The sequence below is a fragment of the Pseudorca crassidens genome, chromosome 16 (assembly GCF_039906515.1).
Source record: "Pseudorca crassidens isolate mPseCra1 chromosome 16, mPseCra1.hap1, whole genome shotgun sequence".
NCBI lineage: Eukaryota > Metazoa > Chordata > Mammalia > Artiodactyla > Delphinidae > Pseudorca > Pseudorca crassidens.
The window spans coordinates 1,472,448-1,492,778 of NC_090311.1; the positions used below are offsets into that span (position 1 = coordinate 1,472,448).

A 20,331-nucleotide genomic window follows, 5' to 3' on the forward strand; every position below is an offset into this window, starting at 1 on the left:
GTGCTTCATGGAAAAGGGGCAGAAACCCAGCCCCGCCCAGCGCCCCGGCCCGTGGCCCAGGCTCGTAGGAGCACGCCTCTGCTCTGGAGCCTTGCCCTGCTTTGAACATTTCAGGCAAGGGCAGGCTCTCATCCGAGTGCAGCCTCTCCTTGGAAAGGATCCTGTTTCTCCAGCACCACCGGGGACGGGAGCTGGAACAAACCAGACCCAGTGGGAGCACACAGTGAGAGCACACTGTTTACAGCTCGAAGTGTTTCGTCACGCCGGCCGCTCCGAAAAGCAGCCTGCCACAGCCCAGACATCACTGGGACCTCGTGGAAAAGCCCATGTTTTACTGGAAGAGAACGGGAAGCAGAACCGTGCAATCGGGGGCCGGCTCTGCGTCCCAGGATAGCGTTTCTGCGAGGACGCCCGAGTCTAGAAGGGAAGGATAATCCCTTCCTAAAGACTCTGGCCCCCGCGGTCAGGGTCACGCACGTTCATGTCTGGCCACCTCCCCACCGGCAGCACCAGGGCGCTAGGGAAACAAATGACGTGCATATTCCGTCCCCAGGACAGCTCTTCCTTTTCCCTGTGAGACCCCACCTGAGGCTTTTCAAAATCATTTCCGGGTCACGCAGAATGCCCTCCACTGGCCCTGGCTGGGCCACCGTCACACCTCCTCCAGCCCCTCCTCCCCAGTGACAGTCCCGACCTAAAGGGTCAGTGCAGAGCGGGCGCTGCCTGGGCTGCACTCACACTGACTGTCCCTTGGGGCTCTGGGGACGCTGGGCCTCTCAACTGAGGTCCCTGGCGGTGGGGTCACCGCTGCTTGCTGCCCTGCCGGACGGTACCTCCAGCCTCCTGCTTGCCTTCTGGGACCGTGCTGGCCAGACCTAGACACCCCCAGGCCCCCCTCCACCCCCCAGAGCCCACCTGGGCCCGGGGAACGGACACTTAGGCCTGCTGGCCATGGGAGTCCGCGTCCTTCCGAGCGCATCCTCTATCCAGAGCAGGGCGGGTGGCATCACCCCAACTCCTCCTCCCTGGGCAAGAACTGAACAGACACTTGGGGCCCAGGAGCCTGGGGAACGGAGCAGTGCCCCCAGGGCCCCTTGGAGTGAGCGGTCACGAGCTGAAAATGAAACCAGTTTGCATGGCGTGTCCCCTCTTCTGCTTTGCTGCTTGGATGCAGGCGTGGTGCCCTGTGTGTGTGTGGGGGGGGGGCGGGGGGAAGCAGGTGGGTGCTGTGCTGGGAGAGGGGACGGGGCCCTGAAGCCATTTGCAGGGATGACCAGGCGACCAGAGGATGGAGACGAAGGCAGTGCGGGGCCGTGAGGGTGGAGGTGAGCAGTCTGGGGTGGGGACGCTGAAACACAGACTGGAGAACCTACAGGACCGGCAGTGGTCGCAGCTTGAGACAGAAACGGTCTTTCACTGTCTCAGCTGGAACTCCCTCCCCGTGGGAGCTGGAGCATCTTCTCACGTGCTCACTGGCCTTTTGGGTTTGTCGTTTGTGAGGTGCCCATTCTTGTCCACTTACCGGTGGGTCGTCTGTAGCTTGCTGGGATGTACTGGGCCATTTACACCTTCCCCACACGAATCCTTCACCTGCTCTGTGGATTGCAGGTGGCTCCTTCCCGTCGAGTCCCTTTATGTCTCCAAATTCCCTTTACTTCAGTAAACTGTACCCTCCTCTTATTTTTTTTTTTAAAAAGAGCAGTAATCCTCCCATCCTCCCACCTGACTGGGTTGCTGTGAGGTCAGATGGCACCTTAAATGTCAAGGCTCAGAGCTTTGTGGGACGCACGGTAAGGTGACAGAGGTTGTCATATCAATTTTTTCTTTTAAGGACATGCTGTATCTTTAAAATCATAAATAATGCCTTTTCAAATTTTCCTGCAAAATTAAACCATTTTCTTCGTATCTTGAACAATTCTTATTAAGTTTATTCTTAGATATTTTGTTTGTTGCTCTTATGAATGTTTTCCACTTTCAAACTGCTAATCTGGAAGAAAGCAGCTGATTTTTCTGTGCTAACCTTGCTACACACATTGTACTGATTCTTATTTGTTCAGACTCTCTGCATTGGTTGTCTTCAACTTTCTAGGTAAACAACTTTATTATTCTTTGTTAATGCATTAATTTCATTAACAAATATTACCTGAACACCTGCCAAAAGTCAGGCCTGGTTCTAGGTGCTCATCGTACACTGGTGAACCCAAGAAACCAATGGAAGTTCCTGCCCTCATGGAACTTACACGGGGTGGGGATGACGAGGGGTCAACACTGACCGTTTTGCATATTCCTTTTTGACATCTTGAAATGTTCGTTTCTCAGGACTTCCCTGGCGGTCCAGTGGTTGAGACTCCGTGCTTCCAATGCAAGGGGTGTGGGTTCGATTCCTGGTTGGGGAACTAAGATCCCACATGCCAGATTTTCATTTCTCCTTCCTGCCTTCCTGCATTGCCTCAGAACTCCAGACCAGAATGGTCACAGGTGCCCTGGCTCGTTACTGACCGCATGGAAATGCAGTAGCATTTCACTGTTAGTACGAGGCTTGCTGTAGGTTTCAGGTGAGTCCCTTCATAGTTGAAGTAAAGGAAACCAGCTCCAGCTGATGTCAGTGGAAAAGGGATTTTTTCTGAAGGAATATTGGAGGATGCACAGAATTGCTGGAGAGGCCCAAGGACTAGCCATGAAAAATGGCGGGAACAAAGGGCAGCTACACAGCCAGCACAGCAGAAGTCAGACTGCACACCTGGTCCAGTTAGGAAACCGCTGGACAAAACAGAAACGCTTGTTCCGTTGCCAGGCGGCACCAGGCACTGGAGGCTGCCGCTACCACAGCTACTCCAGGAAGTGAAGAGCTGCTCTTCCCCTACCCAGCTGGGAGGGAGGCTAAGGATGTGAGACCCAGTATTTTAAGTTCCTATAAATGAAAAGTTGGGAATTCAGGCACTGAGCAGGGCTTCAGGAGTTGAGCAGCCAACAAAAATTATTAAATGTCTTCTACACATTAATTAATTAACTGAGGGCCTCCACCCCCTTCCCAGCTCACCAAGCTTGTTTTTGGTGTCTGTGTGTTGTCATGAATGCATACTGAATAATTATTTGCTTCTAAAATGATTCTTCTCCTTTTTTTTTTTCTTTTTTTGCGGTACGTGGGCCTCTCACTGCTGTGGCCTCTCCCGTTGCGGAGCACAGGCTCCGGACGCGCAGGCTCAGCGGCCATGGCTCACGGGCCCAGCCGCTCCGTGGCATGTGGGATCCTCCCGGACCGGGGCACGAACCCGTGTCCCCTGCATCGGCAGGCGGACTCTCAACCACTGCACCACCAGGGAAGCCCTATTCTTAATCTTTGATCTGTCAGGTATTTCATAAGATGATCAAGATATTTTTTCTTCTTTAATCTTTTATTAAATATACTCTTACGCCGTCCTTACAGTCCCAGGAGAGACCCTCCTTGTTGTATTAATCTTTAGAGCTCAATTTGCTATCATTCTACTCAGTATGTTTGCAGGTGTATTTCTTTTTTTAAAAACATTTATTTATTTAATTTATTTATTTCTGTCTGCATTGGGTCTTCATTGCCGCCTGCAGACTTTCTCTAGTTGCGGCGAGCAGGGGCTACCCTTTGTCGCTGTGCGCAGGCTTCTCATTGTGGTCGCTTCTCTTGTTGCGGAGCACGGGCTCTAGGTGCGCGGGCTCAGTAGTTGTGGCTCGCGGGGCTCAGTCGTTGTGGCTCACAGGCTCTAGAGCGCAGGCTCAGTAGTTGTGGTGCATGGGCTTAGTTGCTCCGCAGCCTGTGGGATCTTCCCAGACCAGGGCTCGAACCTGTGACTCCTGCGTTGGCAGGCGGATTCTTAACCACTATGCCACCAGGGAGGTCCCAATACTGATGTATTATTATTAAAGTGCGTGTTTTATTCTTATCTTCTTCGTGTTTACCTGAAATCCCTTTTTAGCCCCAGGAGGCGACCGTGGGCACCACATTTCATTCAGACTCGAGTCCCCCTTGGCTCCTGTCGGCTGTGACGGTTTCTCGGTGTTTCTGTAGTTTTGATGACTTGACGATTGGAGGAGCGGGGAGCTTGTAGAATGTCCCTCTGCTGGGCATCGTCTGAGGTTTGTCTGGTGGCTGAACCGGGGTGGTGTGTTTCTAGAAGGAAGACAGGAGGAGGTGTCCTTCTCGTCACGTCCTCTCAGGGGCGCGTACTCTCGACACGACGCGTTTCTGCCGATGTTGACCTTGACCACCTGGCCGAGGCCGTGTCTGTCAGGTGTCTTCACTGTCCAGTGGCTCCTCCCCTGTCCACACTGTGCTCTTCGGGAGGACGTCGCTCTGCGCGGCCCACACTTGGGGGAGTCGCGCTCCCCTCCCGGGGGCGCGGCATCTGCGTCGCTTACTCGGGATTTCTCTGTGTGGGAGGTTTGTCTCTTCCCCTCGTTTACTTGCTTATTCAATTATTTATCTACGTTAACGTGGGCGTGGGAATTTCATTCTTTGGGTGATGACCCACTGCCACGTCATTGCTCACAGAGCTCCAGCTGGCCCCCGTGTCTTTTCAACACCCCCTCCTCACTATGGCTTCAGTGAGTATTTTTAAATCAAAATAATATACACCCAGACAAAAAAATCAAAATAATACAGGTCACAAAATGAAAAGTGGAGATCTCTTATCTCACTCCCGAGAAGCAGCCATTTTTAACCACTTCTGCTTCCAGTTCTTCAGATAATCACCAACATAGCTTTGAAAAATAGATGTGAATAACTCCTTTTTCAAGTTAGGACAGCATCTACTGACTCCCTCATGAAAAATAAGAGATTAGCTCATTTCCCTATCGATTTATCCCTAGTTTTGATATTGGAACTAAACATGCTTTCTATTTAGGTCTTTTTAAAATAATATACCTAAGTATCTATTTCTGGTTCTATAAACTTTAGACAGCACCTCCTGGTGTCTGCTCCCCTAGGTGGCAGAACAGAGCCTCAGCGTTGCCCTTCCCCTCGGCCCCCTAGCCTCCCAACCTTGTCAGGGTGCGTGAGTGGGGAGACCTGCCCTGTCCACCTTCTGCTCCCCCTCTCCACCAGTGCCAGCACGAAAAGGGCTTCGTCGGCAGGGTGGTCTCAAGCTGGGGAGCACCTGGGTACACGGGAAGACTTTTCAAGGAGGGAGAGACAGGATAGTTTGAAATAAATTGTCCTAAACTTTTCCTAAAACTGACCTGCCTGTGAACAGGTTCTCCCCACCCCCTTCCACCATCACCTCCACCTACTCGCATCCCTTCGATGCTGTGGAGCTTCGCTCTGGGCTGTGCAAACCATTATGTTTACAGTGATGCTGTCAAAAGTCTAGGCCTCAGGCCTCTCTCACGTGGGGTTCTCCGAGTGCTGGAACTTGCTGGGAGTTGTAGAGGGCTCCACACGGGGAGGGAAAACCAGGTGCAGTGAGAAACATTTCCGTTTAAACACTTTCAGGTAATTGCCTACAGACACTTCAGAGGACTTGGAAAATCTGTAAGTTTCAGTGAGCTTAGCAGGTTGCAGGATGCGACAGTACCCCAAAATCCAGTATATTTCTATATGTTATCAGTGAGCAACCAAATGAAATATACCCATAGTAATCACAATAACATAAAAATATGAACACTTAGGGATACTTCTGACAAAAGATGTGCAAGCCCTGTACACCGAAAACTACAAGATCTTGCTGAGAAAAATCAAAGAAGACCTAAATAACAGAGAAACACACGGTGCTCATGGGCTGGAAGGCTCCATATGGGCAGCTTCCCGGGTGAGGGGGACCGAGGCGCTGGGAGAGGCACCAAGGCAGACGTGCATTGTCCGGCGGGCTTTGCAGTTTGTCTTCTGCGGGGACGCTGCTTGCTGTTGTCCCCGGCTGTACCCACTAGCGCAGGGCTGGGACAGGGCGCCGTTTGGTAAATGCACGTTGACCAAGTGAGAATGAGGGTCCAGCTGAAAGGAAGGCCGGCGCTTCCACAACCAGAGAGAAAGCTGAGAAGACCAACGCCCCTCCCAAGAGCATCCTCATTCAGAAAGGAAACCAAGACCCCAAATGAGCACAGCGGCGGCTCCTACTCAGAGCTGCTGAGCGGCGAGCCCCACGTGCGCGTGTTTACAGAGACCCAGGGCGGGCGGGGGAGGGGTCCCCCAGGAGGAGGGGCTCAGGTGGGCCCACGGAGGCGGGGGCCGTGGGGGGGGCGGCCCACTAGAAGTGGTGCTTGGTTGGGGGACCGAACGTCGGTCATATTTGGCTTCCTCTGGTTGGTCCTGAGTGGGAGACAGGGGCAGGAATCGGGGAAGCTGTCAGTCAGCGACCAAGTCCTGGCCGCTTGGGCTGATTGTTCCAGGGGCTGGTGTGTGGTTTGCTGGACCAGCTGCTAGAGACACTGATTGCCTGCCGGTCCAATTTACAGCAGGTGGTCGCTGCACTGCAGGTGAGGGGCGGCCTCGCCGCCGGCCGCAGGGTGCGGGCCACAGCCCCGGGTCCGACTCTACACGCAGCCCCACTGTCAGCCCCCCCATCCCTTCCCCGGCCCTGTGTCTGAGGGGGCGCAGTCAGGCCTCAGGCAGCGTCGCGGAAACGAGTCACCCCGCCGGGCCCCGCCTCCCGCCCGCCTGTCTCCAGGCGGTGCCCGCACGTCCCGCGCGCACCTGTTAGACGCCCGCGCCCCGCCCCCGCCCGGCTGCGCACGCGCGGACCCCTCCTCGCGTCCCGACCCGTGCACGCGTCGCACGCGCGGCACGCGCCGCGCGCCCTCGCGCACGCGCAGGCCCCGCCCCACGGCCAGTGGGCGGTGCCGCCGCTTATCCGCGGAGCTCCGGCCGCGAGCGTCAGTCATTCGGAGCCGCGGGCCGACCGCGCTCTAGCTACCGCGACGTTCCCGCTCCCTTTCCTTCTCCCTCCTGGAGCGCCCGCCGACCCCAACCCCGACCCGCCGGCCGCAGCGCCCTCGCCCTGCCGCCATGTCGCAGAGCGAGACCCCCGGGCTGCCGGAGGAGAGCCTGCACGGTGAACGGGGGCCGGGGGCCGGCCTGGGTGTGGGGGGCCTGCGGGGGAAAGGCACCCGGCCTGCAGAGGAGGGGCCTGCGGAGGGATCCCCGTCTCCGGGTCGGGGCGACCGAGGCGCCGACGTCGTCCCAAGGCCGCGCGGTGCCTGGTCTTCCGAGGTGCAGCCCGGTGCTGGTTTCGGTGCCGGTGCCGCTACCGGCGAGCAGGCGCCCAGACTTGCGGTTGGACTCGTGGACTCGGGTTGTGAGCCGTCCGCGGCTCGGTCCGGAGTGGCTGGGGAGGACGGGGTCCCGGGATTCGGGGCGAGCCGCCGTGAGAGGAAGAGCCCTGAAACGCTGGGCCGGGGGCGCGGCTGGCCTTTCCTTAGTTACGTTCGCTCGTCCGGGGGTCGTTCAGAGCCCAGCTCGGGGTTGACTTGCGCGGGGGAGCACGAGGCCCCGTGGCCGCGGTGCATACACCCCGCCCCCTCCCGGGAAGCCGGGGCCGGTGGCGGCCTTGACCCACCCGGCTCTGGCCCCGCGGGGCAGCACCCGGGCCGCCGCCTCCGGCCCCGGTGAGGAGCCCGAGGCCCACGGGTTGGAGGAGGGGCCGGGCGCCGACCTTTATTCTCTGAAGCAACAGTTCAGGCGGCGGCGGGAGCTCGTAAATAAGTTTTGGAGAGGGCCGTTGAAGCCTTAGAGAGTGAATTTTAAAGTTTCGTTAAGATTTAAAAATCTTTATACTGTCTGGATTTGAGCTACTAGTTTCTCGTATTCCTCAAAACAAGATTTCACTAGGCAAGACTTGGTCTACTGCGTTGTAGAATTTAAAACTACAACCGCAGCTTAAAAATCCTGCAATCGCTCCTTAAATTTTGACAGTGACTGTTTTCTTTGAAACAGATTAAGGGATTGAATCTTTGTCTTACAGAAGATCCAAGGAGTGTTTTCTAAACTGTCTTTTAAAGTCAGCCCTGTTAGCAAACTACTTCGTTGCTAACACGGTCTGTTTATTAGTGGGTCAGATTTGTCGGGAAGAGTTCGGAGTGTCCTGAGCGGCTCCATCTTCGGTCCTCGATTGGCAGACCAAACTGCTGAGTCATTGGCAATGCAGAGTGCCAGCTCGTGGGTTAAAGGATTTTTCTGTTTTGTGTATTCTATAAAAAGACAGTTACACGCTGAGTGGAAAGTGTCGAGGATTCTCCGGGCTGCGCTCTCTGGGATACGTGCTGCGGGGCACTCGCTCCCCGGCCGCCCGGTGTGGGAGGAGTCACGTGGGGCCTCGGCCGCTCTGGGAAACTGAATCCGAGCAGGGATTGGTGGCTGGGGCGACACTTGTCCTGTGCTCTGTGTTGATTTGATTACCTCTTGTTTACCTCGGAAAGAACTGAGAGCCTTGGTAGCTGAGCCTGCAGACAATGGCAAACCTTTTCCCCTTTGCTTGTATCCTCGGACCAAATGTTTCCCCTGAGTTCACAGCGAAGTTGCCGTTGCCTCTCGGCCCCCTGGTCCCTTCTAGTTAAAGTTGTGAACCAGCAGCAAGATGTCGTATATGCCTTTCTTGTTCTCAGATAAACAACCCCTAATATGCAGGGAGAAGATGGAGTTTTGTGATACTGTGTCACAGCATCATGGGAGGGGGTGTGAACCTTACTTCCCAGAAGACCCACCCCCAACCCCTGCTGTGCTGGGATTGGGGCGGGGGTCAATGCAGTAAGGTGCTCCTGGTTTACCCTGAGACAGCCCCTGCCCCTTCACGCACTGCTCTGTCTGCAGCCACAGGGTTCCGCTGTCCCAGGCACCCAGCGGCTGAAGGTATATGAAGAGGAAGAGAATTCGCAGTTCTAGTGCCATGCAGTTTGGGAGGGAAGGGGTTTCAGGCATCTAGATCCTGGCTCAACCTCTACTTTTCACAGATGTTCACAGTGAGGCCCAGAGGTGAAGTGAGAAGCAGGGCAGGCAGGCGCGTCGGCGACAGAAGGATGGGTGCGATTTGCCAGCTCCTGTTAAGATCCAGGAACCTGAATGACTTGCCTGCTTGACTTTATGTTCAAAATCACTTGTCAGTCAAGCCTCTCATTCCTGTCCCATCTAACTTGAGAAGCTTTTAAAAACAGTCATTTCTTAAATCCCACCTCTCCCAGGGAAGAAGCCCTCTGATGAGGGTGGTAGTTGCTCTGCCCCAGGGCTCTCCTCAGGGATTCCACCTTCTCATTAATCCCATAGTCGTGTAGGTTGGTCCCCTAGTAGTTTTCAACCCTGGCTGCCCGACATCACCGTTACGGCTTTTTCAAAATAAATGTACCAGGGTTCCACTGCAGCATTCCCAATAAGGATTTTCAGGCCGCTGGGTTAGACTTCTGGAGAATGGGGGGGAAAGCACAGGTGGTCCTCCATAGCCAGGGCTGAGACCTGCTACCCTGGACTAGGGATACTGTCTGGATTTGAGCTACTGGAGCCTCTGCCAGCTGGGGCTGGAGGGGAGTGTTTGCCCCGGGATGTAGGAGGGCCTGGGGTCCCCCAGTGGCGGCAGGAACTTGGAGAAGCTTTGCGCAGAATGTTTAGGATGAACAGCGTGGGTGCTATATTAAAGGTATTGATAGGGTAAGGGTTCCTTCCACAGGTTGAAAGAGTACTGCTGTCTGTCTCTGTTTTCAAGCTGGGTAAATCAGAGACAGCTGGAATCTGTTCCGCCACCCAACTAACCAAGCAGTGGCTCAGTGAACTACGGTTAACGCTTCTGCATGTGTTCCTAGCTTGCACTCAGTTAGCAGCAGCAGAGTTGAGCTGAATTAAATGGCACCTGTGGCTTACCCAGTAAGTAGCTGTGTGTTTGGGTAATTCCTGTAGCCTCTCTAGGGCTCTAAGATGTGATAACATTTTGAGTTACAAATCTTGGGGCCCACAGGTCATCAAAGTCAAAACATGGCCTTTATTTTCTTTGGGACCAAGGATCGTGGAGGTCACAGGAGATTAAAAAAAAAAAGAAAAAAGAAATGGGTTAACTTTAAGGCCTGTGGGTTTTCTTGCTGTGGTGATGTAATATTGGTAGCTTAGGCTTTCCCTCCATCTCATCTGCCTTGTGTTCGTGCCCTGTGTCTTGTTAGCGTAAATTACAGGCCTTTGTGGGCGGGGACAGGAATCGGGGAAGCTTGCCTGGATCAGCGGCTTCACCACCTGTTTTGTTGTTTTCCTGAGGCCTAATTACACCAATTATCTGATAGGTTATTTGGGATTCTGAGGAAGCCTTACAAGGTTACCCTTCAGGACCTGAATCCCGTCTTTCTTGCTTAGGAAGGTGAGTGATCTTAATTGCAGATGCGAGGAGATTAATGGCACGCCTTGTCTTCAATTTCCAGGAAGCTGCTTTCCCTACCCAGGTGCTGCAGGTTAATAATAAAACTGTTGTCCTTTAGTAAATCATTTCTTAGAATACAGCTTTTGGACCCAAAGCTTTTGCTGTAGACACCCCAGAATGGGATTTTTTCCTGAAGGATGCTTGAGACTTTCTATGAGATGATTCTAAAAAGCATATATATTTGTCTCCATGGAGTTTTGAGTTGGCCCTTGTGGTATAATATACATACACCTGAAACTGATAATGTTATATGTCCATTATGTCTCAATTTGAAAAATATATTTCATTTTTGTCCCTGGTTCCTGACCCAGACAGAGCTCAGCTCTAAAAACCCTTGGAATTTCCCGAGAGATGTTGTTATTCATGAGGAGCCCCTTTGGTGAGCGCTTGAGCCCGCTAATGAGGTAACTCACGAGGCCCTAGGTGGCCTCCGGGTGGGGACGGGAAAGCGCATTGGAGCACGAGGGTGGGAACTGAGCACACACTCCCCACCGCCGCCACTGCCACCGGGAGGGGAGGGGCTGCAGACCGGGTTATAAAAAACTTTGAAAAAGGCTGCTGAACCCACTGAGGTCCTGGGAGAGGGTATGGAAACTGTCCCCTTCCACTCCCGCCCCCCATACCCTGCCCTGTGCACCTGGCTGTCCCTGAGCTGTAATCCTCTGAGACTGCGCAAGTGTAAGCCAGGGAGTTTCCCGAGTCCTGTGAGTTCTGGTGAATTATTGAAGGGGGTGGGGGTTGGCGGAACCCCTGAATTCTTGGTCTGCCAGGCATGTGAGGCTGTCTGATGGGGGGACAGTCTTGTGGGACTGAGAGATCTTCAACTTGTGGGATCTGACACTGACTCCAGGTAGTGTCAGAACTGAATTGTTGGACAGCCAGTTGGTACCGGAAATTGCTTATTGGTGTAGGCCTCCCCCCGCCCCAATTTCATGTCAGAAGTGGTGTCAGAGAAGACGTTGCACCTCAAACTCCATTTATGTCGGACACCGTAAGTAAAAGTGATCTGGGCAGCCAGGCCCAGAACCTGACTGAGAACCTAGAAAAATGGAACTGTGCCCAGAGCAGGGCGCCGTGGTCCTCTTCCGTGCTGTGGGGGGCCAGAGCTGCCAGGCCGAGTGTCACCTTGCTCCTGGGAAGGAAGGAGGGCTAGTGAAGGAGTTGCACGGTGGAGCCTCTTATGGTTTGCTTCAGGGCTTTCCTAACCCCTGCACAGCCACCAGAGTAGGTGGGATTAGGGTCCCCAGTCAAGACGGGCTGTCTCAAGAATGGCATGGAGTCCTTGTAGCTTCTGCTGACCTGCAGAGGCTGAGTGGCCCTGGCTTCTGTCCAGGGAGCCCTGGGCTCCCAGACAGACCCTGGCCTGCCTTCTGCGGGCCAGGCCAACGTGAAGTAACTTGAGAGGCTGAAGTGAGAAGTGTATCAGCATCTGAAAACTGCTGGTGATCGTGTGGTTAGCAGCCAAGTGGGAGGCTGGACGTGGTGTAAACTGTTTACGTTTCATTCCTGGCCCCTTGATTTGCTTTCTTCGGATGAATGTGACCTGTTCTGCAGCCAAGCTGCTGTTGAGGGCAGGCCCGGGCTCTCAGGGGAGGGGCTGACGGGTAGGGGTCCGGGCCCCGAATGGGTTGTGCTGTGTGGTGCCCCTGGGGCCCTGGTTTCAGCGCAGAGCAGCAGCTCTGGGTCATGGTTCCTGGAGGAGCCGTACAGTGACCACCAGCCTCGGTCGGGGTTTCAGTCCGGTCTGCCTTTGCGCTCCCCCTCCTGCACCCACCCCGGAGAGGCCCGGACCCACGACACGCAGCAGAGGAACCGCCCTGGGCCCAGGAGACCTGTGCGCGTGGCCAGCTGGGAAGCAGGACAGGGCAGAGGGGACCGCAGAGGCAGTCTTGCCAGTGAACGGAGCCTGGCAGTGGAAGAGTGAATTGAAAGCAAAAACTTTTATGTTCAGCAAAAGGCTTGAGTGGAAAGGCTGTCTTTCCACAGCGAAAGTTACCTGCAACACATTCAAATGAAGAAGGGCTTGTGGGGCTTCCCTGGTGGCACAGTGGTTGAGAGTCCGTCTGCCGATGCAGGGGACACGGGTTCATGCCCCGGTCCGGGAGGATCCCACGTGCTGCGGAGCGGCTGGGCCCGTGAGCCATGGCCGCCGAGCCTGCGCGTCTGGAGCCTGTGCTCCGCGGCGGGAGAGGGCACAACAGTGAGAGGCCCGCGTACCGCAAAAAAAAAATAAAAAAAAATAAAAAATAAGTAAAGGCTTGTGTCGGGAGTTCCCTGGCGGTCCAGTGGTTAGGACTCGACGCTTTCACCGGGGCCCTGGTTCAATCCCGCAAGTCTCGCGGCGCGGCCAAAAAAAGAAAAGCTTGGGTCTTGAATATCGAGCTAGATGGAGAAGGGTGGACCGCTCAGTTGGAAAGAGGAGCAGATTTCAACAGCTGCTTCAGAAAAGATGCTCTCCACATGGCCAGTAAGCAAGTGAGGAAACGTTCAACCTCAGTAGAAATCAGAGAGGCGCAGAACAAACCATATAACCTACCACCACACACCCACAGAATGGCTATATTTAAAGTCGATGCCAAGCGTGAGCCAACAAATGCTCACATTGCTTCGGCTGCGTCGGAAAGCAGTGGCGTTGCAGTACATTAAACGCACACCTAGAACTTTTCCACCCTGGAACCCTGCTCCTAGGTGTGGGTTCAGAAGTGAGAGCCTGTGGACACCGTGAAACGCTGGAAGCCAGCCTGGGTCCGCCGCACAGCGGCAACAGGATGGGGGGCCCCTCTGGTCCAAGCCCCCAGGTGTTGCTTCCGGGCCCTGACCGCCTGCCTTGTCCGCACACCTGTGGGTGGCTCAGCCCCGCTGCACAGAACTTGTACTTTCACCCCTTCAGGACCTCTCTGGGGTTCACACTTGTCCTCCTGTGGGGCTTGCCAGAGTTGATCTCATCTTCCAGCTCTTCCACCCGTCAACCCCCAAAACACACACAGCCGAGCGCGACAACACCTCCTCCCCTGCCTGTACCCACCTGGACCTCGGCTGTGCCCGGACTGGGGACGCCTCCCTTCACGGGTGCCCCTGGAGGGGCTCTCCCCGGTCACTCCCGATTCCGGAGCCCAGCACGGCTGGTGCAGCAGAGCGCCCGCCGGGTCAGCTGTTGGCTGCTTTGGTGAATTCATCAAGTCGGCTCCCAAGTCGTGGGGCTGGAGAGACAAATCTAAGCTCCGAATAACGGCTCGTAGGATCTGGGGTGGTAGCTGCTTTGTGCTACATTTAGTAAGCAGGTGACCTTGGCGCTAAGGAGTTCTCTGTTTTGATGACACCTGGGTGTATACATGTCAGTTTTCAGTTTGAGTTAAAGAATGCTGGGTTTACTTGCTGCACAGACTTGGCTAGATGAGCACTTGGGGTGGTTTGCTTGCTCTGGTTAATCAGGTTTAGTTACCTTTGTTCTATTCATCTGATGTAAGATACAGAGCAGTAATCGTAATGAATCCTGTGGGACTTCAGGGTCAGAACGTGGCGCTGGAATGTGTAAATAGGTCGTAAAGCTTTCCTTAGTGTGTAAATCCCTAAGGCTCTTGCTGACACCCTTTGCTTTCTAAGCGCTGAGTGCAGGAGAGTGTCCTGGTCAGTGGGGTCCCAGGTAGTCTGGGAGTGGCAGCAGGTGCACTGCCTCGGCTCCCAAGGGTCCCTGAGGAGCTCACTGTAATGCAGGTGCCAGAGACGGGCCTCAAGGGCGTTGCAGCGTGATTCAAGGCGACGGTTCCTTGCGAGTCCCCGGCACGTCTTGGGAATGGGGGCGCGAGCTGGTTATTTGTTAGGACCAGACTCCAGAGTGGGTGGAAGATTGCAACCATGTCCTTTTTTTATCCCCATCAGGCTCCTGGGTAGAATTACACTTTGGCAGTAACGGGAGCGGGAGCAGCGCTCCAGACTCTGTTTCTATTTATAATGGCGACATGGAAAAAATCCTGCTGGATGCCCAGCGTGAATCTGGACGGAGCAGCTCCAGGAGCTCTCACTGTGACAGGTGGGCATAAACGTGTGTATCCCGGCGCTGGCAGGCCAGGTAGGAGCAGGCACGGCTGCGAACGCCCGCCTGGCCTCAGTCCAGCCCTCCCGAGACAGCGGGCCCTTCGCCCTTAGGTGGGAGGGAGCGACTGGGGCCCGTGAGTGTGGTGCTGGGCCCCTGCTTCTGCTTGTTGACTGTGGGGCATCAGAGCTCAGCTGACGAGGTGGAGGGACGCTTTGGCCCTGGCCTGGCCCCAGGTGCTGGCGGGAGCCTCCCGGCCTTGGAGGGTGGCCTCTGCCTGTGGGGTTTTGCTTCTCCTGGTGGAAAGAAGGTTAACACACTGTGTTTTCCCCAAGCCCACCTCGCTCACAGACCCCACAAGATACTAACAGAGCTTCTGAGACAGACACACATAGTCTTGGAGAAAAGAACAGCTCCCAGGTAAGGTGCGCACGTGCACACATTTGCGATCTGTTTGTACCGAGTTCTGTGGAATCCAGCCCTCAGAACGGGGGGGGGGGGGGGGGCACGCCCCGCACTCCACGCTGGACCGGAAGTGGCAGGGGCCTAGGTTGGGTAGGCCGTGCGGCCTGGGCGCCTCTGCCCTCACACGCTGTCCAGGGAGACAGTGGGAGTGGCCAGGGGGAGGGGAGCCGGGAGCCAGGCGGCGGGTCTGTCTGCTGGGCAGTGTGCGGGTGGGAGAGAGCCTGGGGCCCTATGTGCTGCTTCTCTGGTTGGGCCTCGGTTGGGCCGGGGCCAGTGCGGCCTTGCCAGGTCCTTTCTGGTCGTGATGCCTGGGGAGTGTATTTTAGGAACCCGTGGGTCCCCGACTCGCTGTGAAAGCTGTCAGGAACTGTGGGCTTGGTCAGTACCACTTGGTCCCCCCCCACCCCGTGCTGGTCTCCCCTCAAGGCCTCCCTCACCGAGGAAACCAGGAGTCCCTGGTGCTCAGGCCTCCTCAGGGGCGGCGCCCGGCCTGCCCCCAGACACGTGGGGTCCACCCCAGCTTTGGTGCGCCCAGGCGTTTGGTTGGTTTTGGTACAGTGTTTTAGAGTATTTCCAAAATTTGAACCAATTTTTTCTCCCCCGATTTTAAGGAGGAATTAGATGATCAGGTAGAGTTTTTCAAATGCAGAGAAGTAGGGAGAACACCTGTAATCCAGCTTTTAAAAGCTCTTTAATGAGTGTATTATATACTTTAAAAACTGTAGCTGCAATCAGGGGTGCACGTAAGTTTTTGGCTTTTTTCTCTCCCGTTTAACATGAAAGTGTGTCTTGCTTTCATTGCCGTGCAGTATCCTGCTTGCTTAGGCACATCCCTGTTTTGGGCCATTTTAGATGGTTTCCGTTTTCATCTCTGGACGTCTGTCCTCATTTGGCATCGCTTCCTTGGGGCAGTGTCTGCAGCTCTTCGAGTCTGAGTCGGGCCTTCAGCCCGGCGATGTGTGTGGAGGAGGGAGGAGAGCCGGGGGGTGCAGCCCTCGCCTCCCCCCGTGGCTGGGCTGCGAGCTCCGCCTGCTGGTCCGATGCTTGGGTGGGAGGTGAGCGTCCTGCTGCAGGTGCGGCAGGCACCATTTCGCTTTCACCATTCGCTCTGCCCCAGTCTGAGGAAGACTATATGGAGAGGAGGAAGGAAGTCGAAAGCATCTTGAAGAAAAACTCAGACTGGATTTGGGATTGGTCCAGCCGGCCGGAAAACGTGCCCCCGACCAAGTGAGTGTTTGCACCGGGGGCCTGCCTTGGCCCGGCTGGCCCGGCACGCCTCCGCTGACCAGCACCTCTCCCCCAGGGAGTTCCTCCTCTTCAAGCGCCCGAAGCGCGCGCCCACGCTCAGCATGCGGAACACGAGCGTCATGAAGAAAGGGGGCATCTTCTCGGCGGAATTTCTCAAAGTTTTTCTGCCGTCTCTTCTGCTGTCCCATCTGCTGGCCATCGGGTTGGGGTAAGTGACTGCCCGTGTGGACGGCACAGCGCGGGGTCCTTCTAGGTCTTAGAAGCACGGGCGACGTGGGCGTGTGAAATAGCCCGTCCCGGTCGAGAAACAGAGCCCAGGGCCGAGAGCCGGGGCGGCGCTGCCCCGAGCGTCCGGCAGCAGAGGCTGGTTTTGCGCGCAGGGGTGCTCGTCTGGCTGCTTGACCTGGACCGCTGCACGCAGGTGCGGATCAGCCTCACTCCTCGCGGGGTGGCTGCAGGGGGGCGGTGTCAGTAACGCGGGCTGCACGTGTCTGTTGGCGTCCACTCAGCAGTGAGAAGAGGGCGCCAGTTCTGACGACCGTGCGGAACAGAGGGGCAGCCTGGGCCACGGAGACGCTGAGCCCAGACCGTGCTGAGGAGCCCGAAGCTGCCCTCGGGGGCTCATCCCCAGCCTCTGACCAGGCGGGCGGGGGATCTCCCTGGCCCTGGTGCGGACGGACGGGCTTCTGTGGCTGCGGCTTCCTGGACGTCTGGATTCTCAAGATGGCCTCCTGACGGGGGCTGGTGCCACCGCAGGCTTCGTGAACGTGGCCGAGGAGACGCCAGCCCGCCTGCTCTGGGAGGCGAGAGCAGCGTCCCTCCCGACCTCCCGAACCCCAGCCCACAGTCCTGCCTGCCCGGGGAGAGGGCTCCCTGGCGGGGCCAGGCCCCCGGCCTCTCCCTCTTGGTTCTGCCCTGGCCTCCCCTCTCAGCACAGTGCTTTTCAGAGTCAGACTCTGCCAGTCTCACGCGGGGAGGTTGATTTTTGGAGCTTCCTCCACAACTAGCAGTCAGATTCTGTGGGGGCCTCTGCCGGTTTGAGGTCAAAATGGATTTCTGCAGCCAGCCCCCAGCAGGGGTGTCTGCCCTTTTTACCAGCCTCCAAAGCGGTCAGGATGATAAAACCCACCCCGACCAGTTGCTCTAAGGAAGCTCCCCGTGCTGGGCTGCAGGCCTGAAGACGTCCTCCCCAGCCCCCTCTGCCTGGACAGCCCTCTGATGCCCATATGCCCCTCAGTTCTGGGCTCCTGGGGGCGTGGGCTTCACTGCTCAGCAGGGCTCTTTGTGAGGTTGGTGCCGATAAACTTGGCGCTATCACCTGTCCTGCAGGCAACTCTTTCTAGCAGCGTGTGGTCAGTTCAAACAACAGTGACGGGAGTACTGGCGTTTCAGGTTGGGTAGAATCCTCTCCTTTGCGCTTGTATTGAGTGTGTCCACTGCGTGGCTGTTAGAGCACAGCTGGATTCTTCTAAATTAGATGCTGAAATGTACACACACTGATGAAGAATAAAACCCAAGTTTTAACAGTGGGTGTACGAGAGCCAGTCCCCTTACGTAAATAAGCTGGGACCAGCGTCAGCTGCCGTCTCAGCTGTGCAAACTTGCCCGGGAGTTGCGAGACCACGTTAACCACCAATTCCTTTTTCTGTTAAGGATCTACATTGGAAGGCGCCTGACGACATCCACCAGCACGTTTTGATGAAGAACTGGCGTCCGGCTTTCTCATGTAGTGGGGGTGTGTGTTGTCCGCAGCACAGCGCACAGAGGAGGCTGTCGTGGTCCTTGGGTGGCTGCATCACTTGTGTCATTTCTTCTGTAAATGCCACGTTCCTAACTCAGTAAAATAAAGACTAAGACCATGCTCTCCCATAATCATACTTATGGGATAAAGTAATAAGCCTGTCATTGATTAATATCTACTAATAATTTGGTGGTAATCTTTCTTCGGATATTATAAATATTTAAGTATAAATAATTTTAACGTATCCATGATGTATGTAGTACTTTAACGCATTATCTGCAACCTTGATTGAGTTAAACACTGTATTTTGAAAGAACGAATACCGTTGACATTAAAAGGACTACATGAGGGCTTATCCCGAATAAACACTGTGGCCTCACAACCCTGTTGTAGACCGTATGTAAGTGGATGCAACCGTCTACTACAGACGCCCCTCAGCTCTCTCTGTGCTGGTGGTTCTTTGTGACGTGACATGTACAATCCAGGCTGCAACACGGGTGGGCCAGGTCGTCCCCACACCGGCACCTCGTGCAGCACAGGGACTCTCGCTGAGACTTACGACCACCCTGGACGGCGACCACCGGATGATCAGTGTCTTTTATCTCGGGATTGCTAAATTCAGTCTGTCTGTGTTCAGTTGTTGTGTGCTCTTAGGATCAGCTTTATTCTAAGCTATTCCGCGTCTACTTTAAAAGCCTGGAAATAGAAAACAAATGAATCTTTGCCAAATACTTCGTTACGGTGTTTACGTACGTCACACAAGCTTTTTCATTAAACCAGGTGTATCCCCACTGCATGGTTTTTAAAGGCCGCCCCTTTGATATACTGTGTAAATGCTGTTGTATTTGTTTCACTTTTCCACACTAAATTCGGTTGTGTTAAATAAATGTAACATTCTAATTTTTAAAATATTTGTTTCTATTTGAACAATTACCTTGGAGGTAGAGGCTACAGCCCTTTCATCTGGAGACGGCTGATGGAACGGCATCAAGATTCTTTATGTAATTTATCCCTAAAACATTAAGCCTGCATCCCACCGACCCACTCTGGCCGGGGGATGATTCCCTTTTAACAGCAAATGGTGGCGGTTCAAGTGGCACGAGCACAGGCTGCACTCAGGACCTTGCAGCAAGGCCAAGCGTCCTCAGAGCCAGCACCCCTGGACAGCTCTGTGACTCCATCACTCAGGTGACCCGGCCCATGACGAAGGCCTCTGTGCATTGATATGCAAGGCATCCCCCAGGTCTGGGGAGTTCTGAGCTATCAAGTGTAATCTCTGCTCCCCACCCCCACCCGCGGCCTCGCTCCCTTCCTTCTCTGGAGACCAGTTTTCGTTTATGATTGATTCCAATAGCTGTCGTCTGATTTCTTCACTTTTTAAAATCTTAGTTCTCTCTCGGCTTCTAGCTGGATTATTACTCTATTCCTCTCCTCCACGTTATGTATCCTTCCTTCCATCTCCGCCCTGTTACTGACGCTCCCCAGGGCACAGGCTGAGCCGCGTGATGGCGGCCGGAAGTGCCTGCCGCAGCCGATCACAAGGTTTTCCCCTCTCACTGCAACATTCCAGTGGACGTTTGATTCTTTTAAAATGTGTGACTATATATGTATTTTTGTTTTGACCTTTTGGGCAAGAGGATAGCAGAATGGCGACAGCCTTTCCACACACCCCTTATGTTAATGCAAGTAACAGCATCATTCATTTTATTCACAGAATAGCAAGTTTACAGAATATTTAATATCCAGACAATTTTGGATTAAAATAACACAGATCCTGGGGGTCGAATCCATTCTCCCATAAACCAGAGCTCCTTGGAAAAGTGGGAATTCCAGGGCAGCATGACAAACATTTGTGGTGCCAGGAGGTGAGGCCATGCTTGAGGTGAAGGACACGGAGCCAACCTGAGGGACCTGCAGTGGCTCAGAGTGGGTCAGCCTGGTAACAGGTTCCTGGTGGTGATGGGCTGTCACCAGACTGAAGCAGGATCCCCAAGTCCACACTGATGGAGACCAAGTAAGTGGGGGAAGGGACAGTTCTTCCCGACAGAATCTAATTAATAAACGGGATGAGGGAACGAGTGACCGTCAGGCAGACAGCTGCTGACGTGGGCCCGGTGTCACTGCCTCCCCAGGAAATTACCGCCAAGGGAACCTAGGGTACCGTGGATCTGACCCCAGCATCTCTGTGTTCTTGACGAGATGTGTAACTGTAGGTTAGTCATGAGAAAATACCAAGCCATCCCAAATTGGGGGAGGTTCTACAAAATAACTGTCTGAGGTCAAGGTCATGAGGAAATGAGGATCTGTTAGAGACTGAAAGATACGGAGTGGGCTCCCTTGGTGGCGCAGTGGGTCAGAATCCACCTGCCACTGCAGGGGACACGGGTTCGAGCCCTGGTCCGGGAAGATCCCACATGCCGCGGAGCAACTAAGCCCGTGCGCCACAACTACTGAAGCCAGCGCTCCTAGAGCCCACGCTCCGCAACAAGAGA

At 54.9% G+C, this 20,331-nt stretch overlaps 1 protein-coding gene across 1 annotated transcript; it reads left to right on the forward strand.

Annotated features, from left to right (window-relative positions):
- The first annotated feature begins 6,829 nt into the window (after positions 1–6,829).
- BNIP3 (BCL2 interacting protein 3) lies at positions 6,830–18,748 on the forward strand. Its single transcript, XM_067709023.1, has 6 exons — positions 6,830–7,016; positions 14,232–14,382; positions 14,721–14,805; positions 15,968–16,077; positions 16,154–16,306; positions 17,752–18,748. The coding sequence occupies exons 1-6, from the start codon at positions 6,971–6,973 to the stop codon at positions 17,795–17,797; spliced, it is 591 nt and encodes a 196-aa protein (XP_067565124.1). The 5' UTR covers positions 6,830–6,970; the 3' UTR covers positions 17,798–18,748.
- Positions 18,749–20,331: the final 1,583 nt, after the last annotated feature.

Excerpts from the sequence above, each read along its gene's own strand:
- BNIP3 (XM_067709023.1), top strand. The coding sequence starts at position 6,971 with ATGTCGCAGAGCGAGACCCCCGGGCTGCCGGAGGAGAGCCTGCACG. Across the intron at positions 7,017-14,231 it reads GCCGGAGGAGAGCCTGCACG|GCTCCTGGGTAGAATTACAC; the intron begins GTGAACGGGGGC and ends TATCCCCATCAG. Across the intron at positions 14,383-14,720 it reads AGGAGCTCTCACTGTGACAG|CCCACCTCGCTCACAGACCC; the intron begins GTGGGCATAAAC and ends GTTTTCCCCAAG.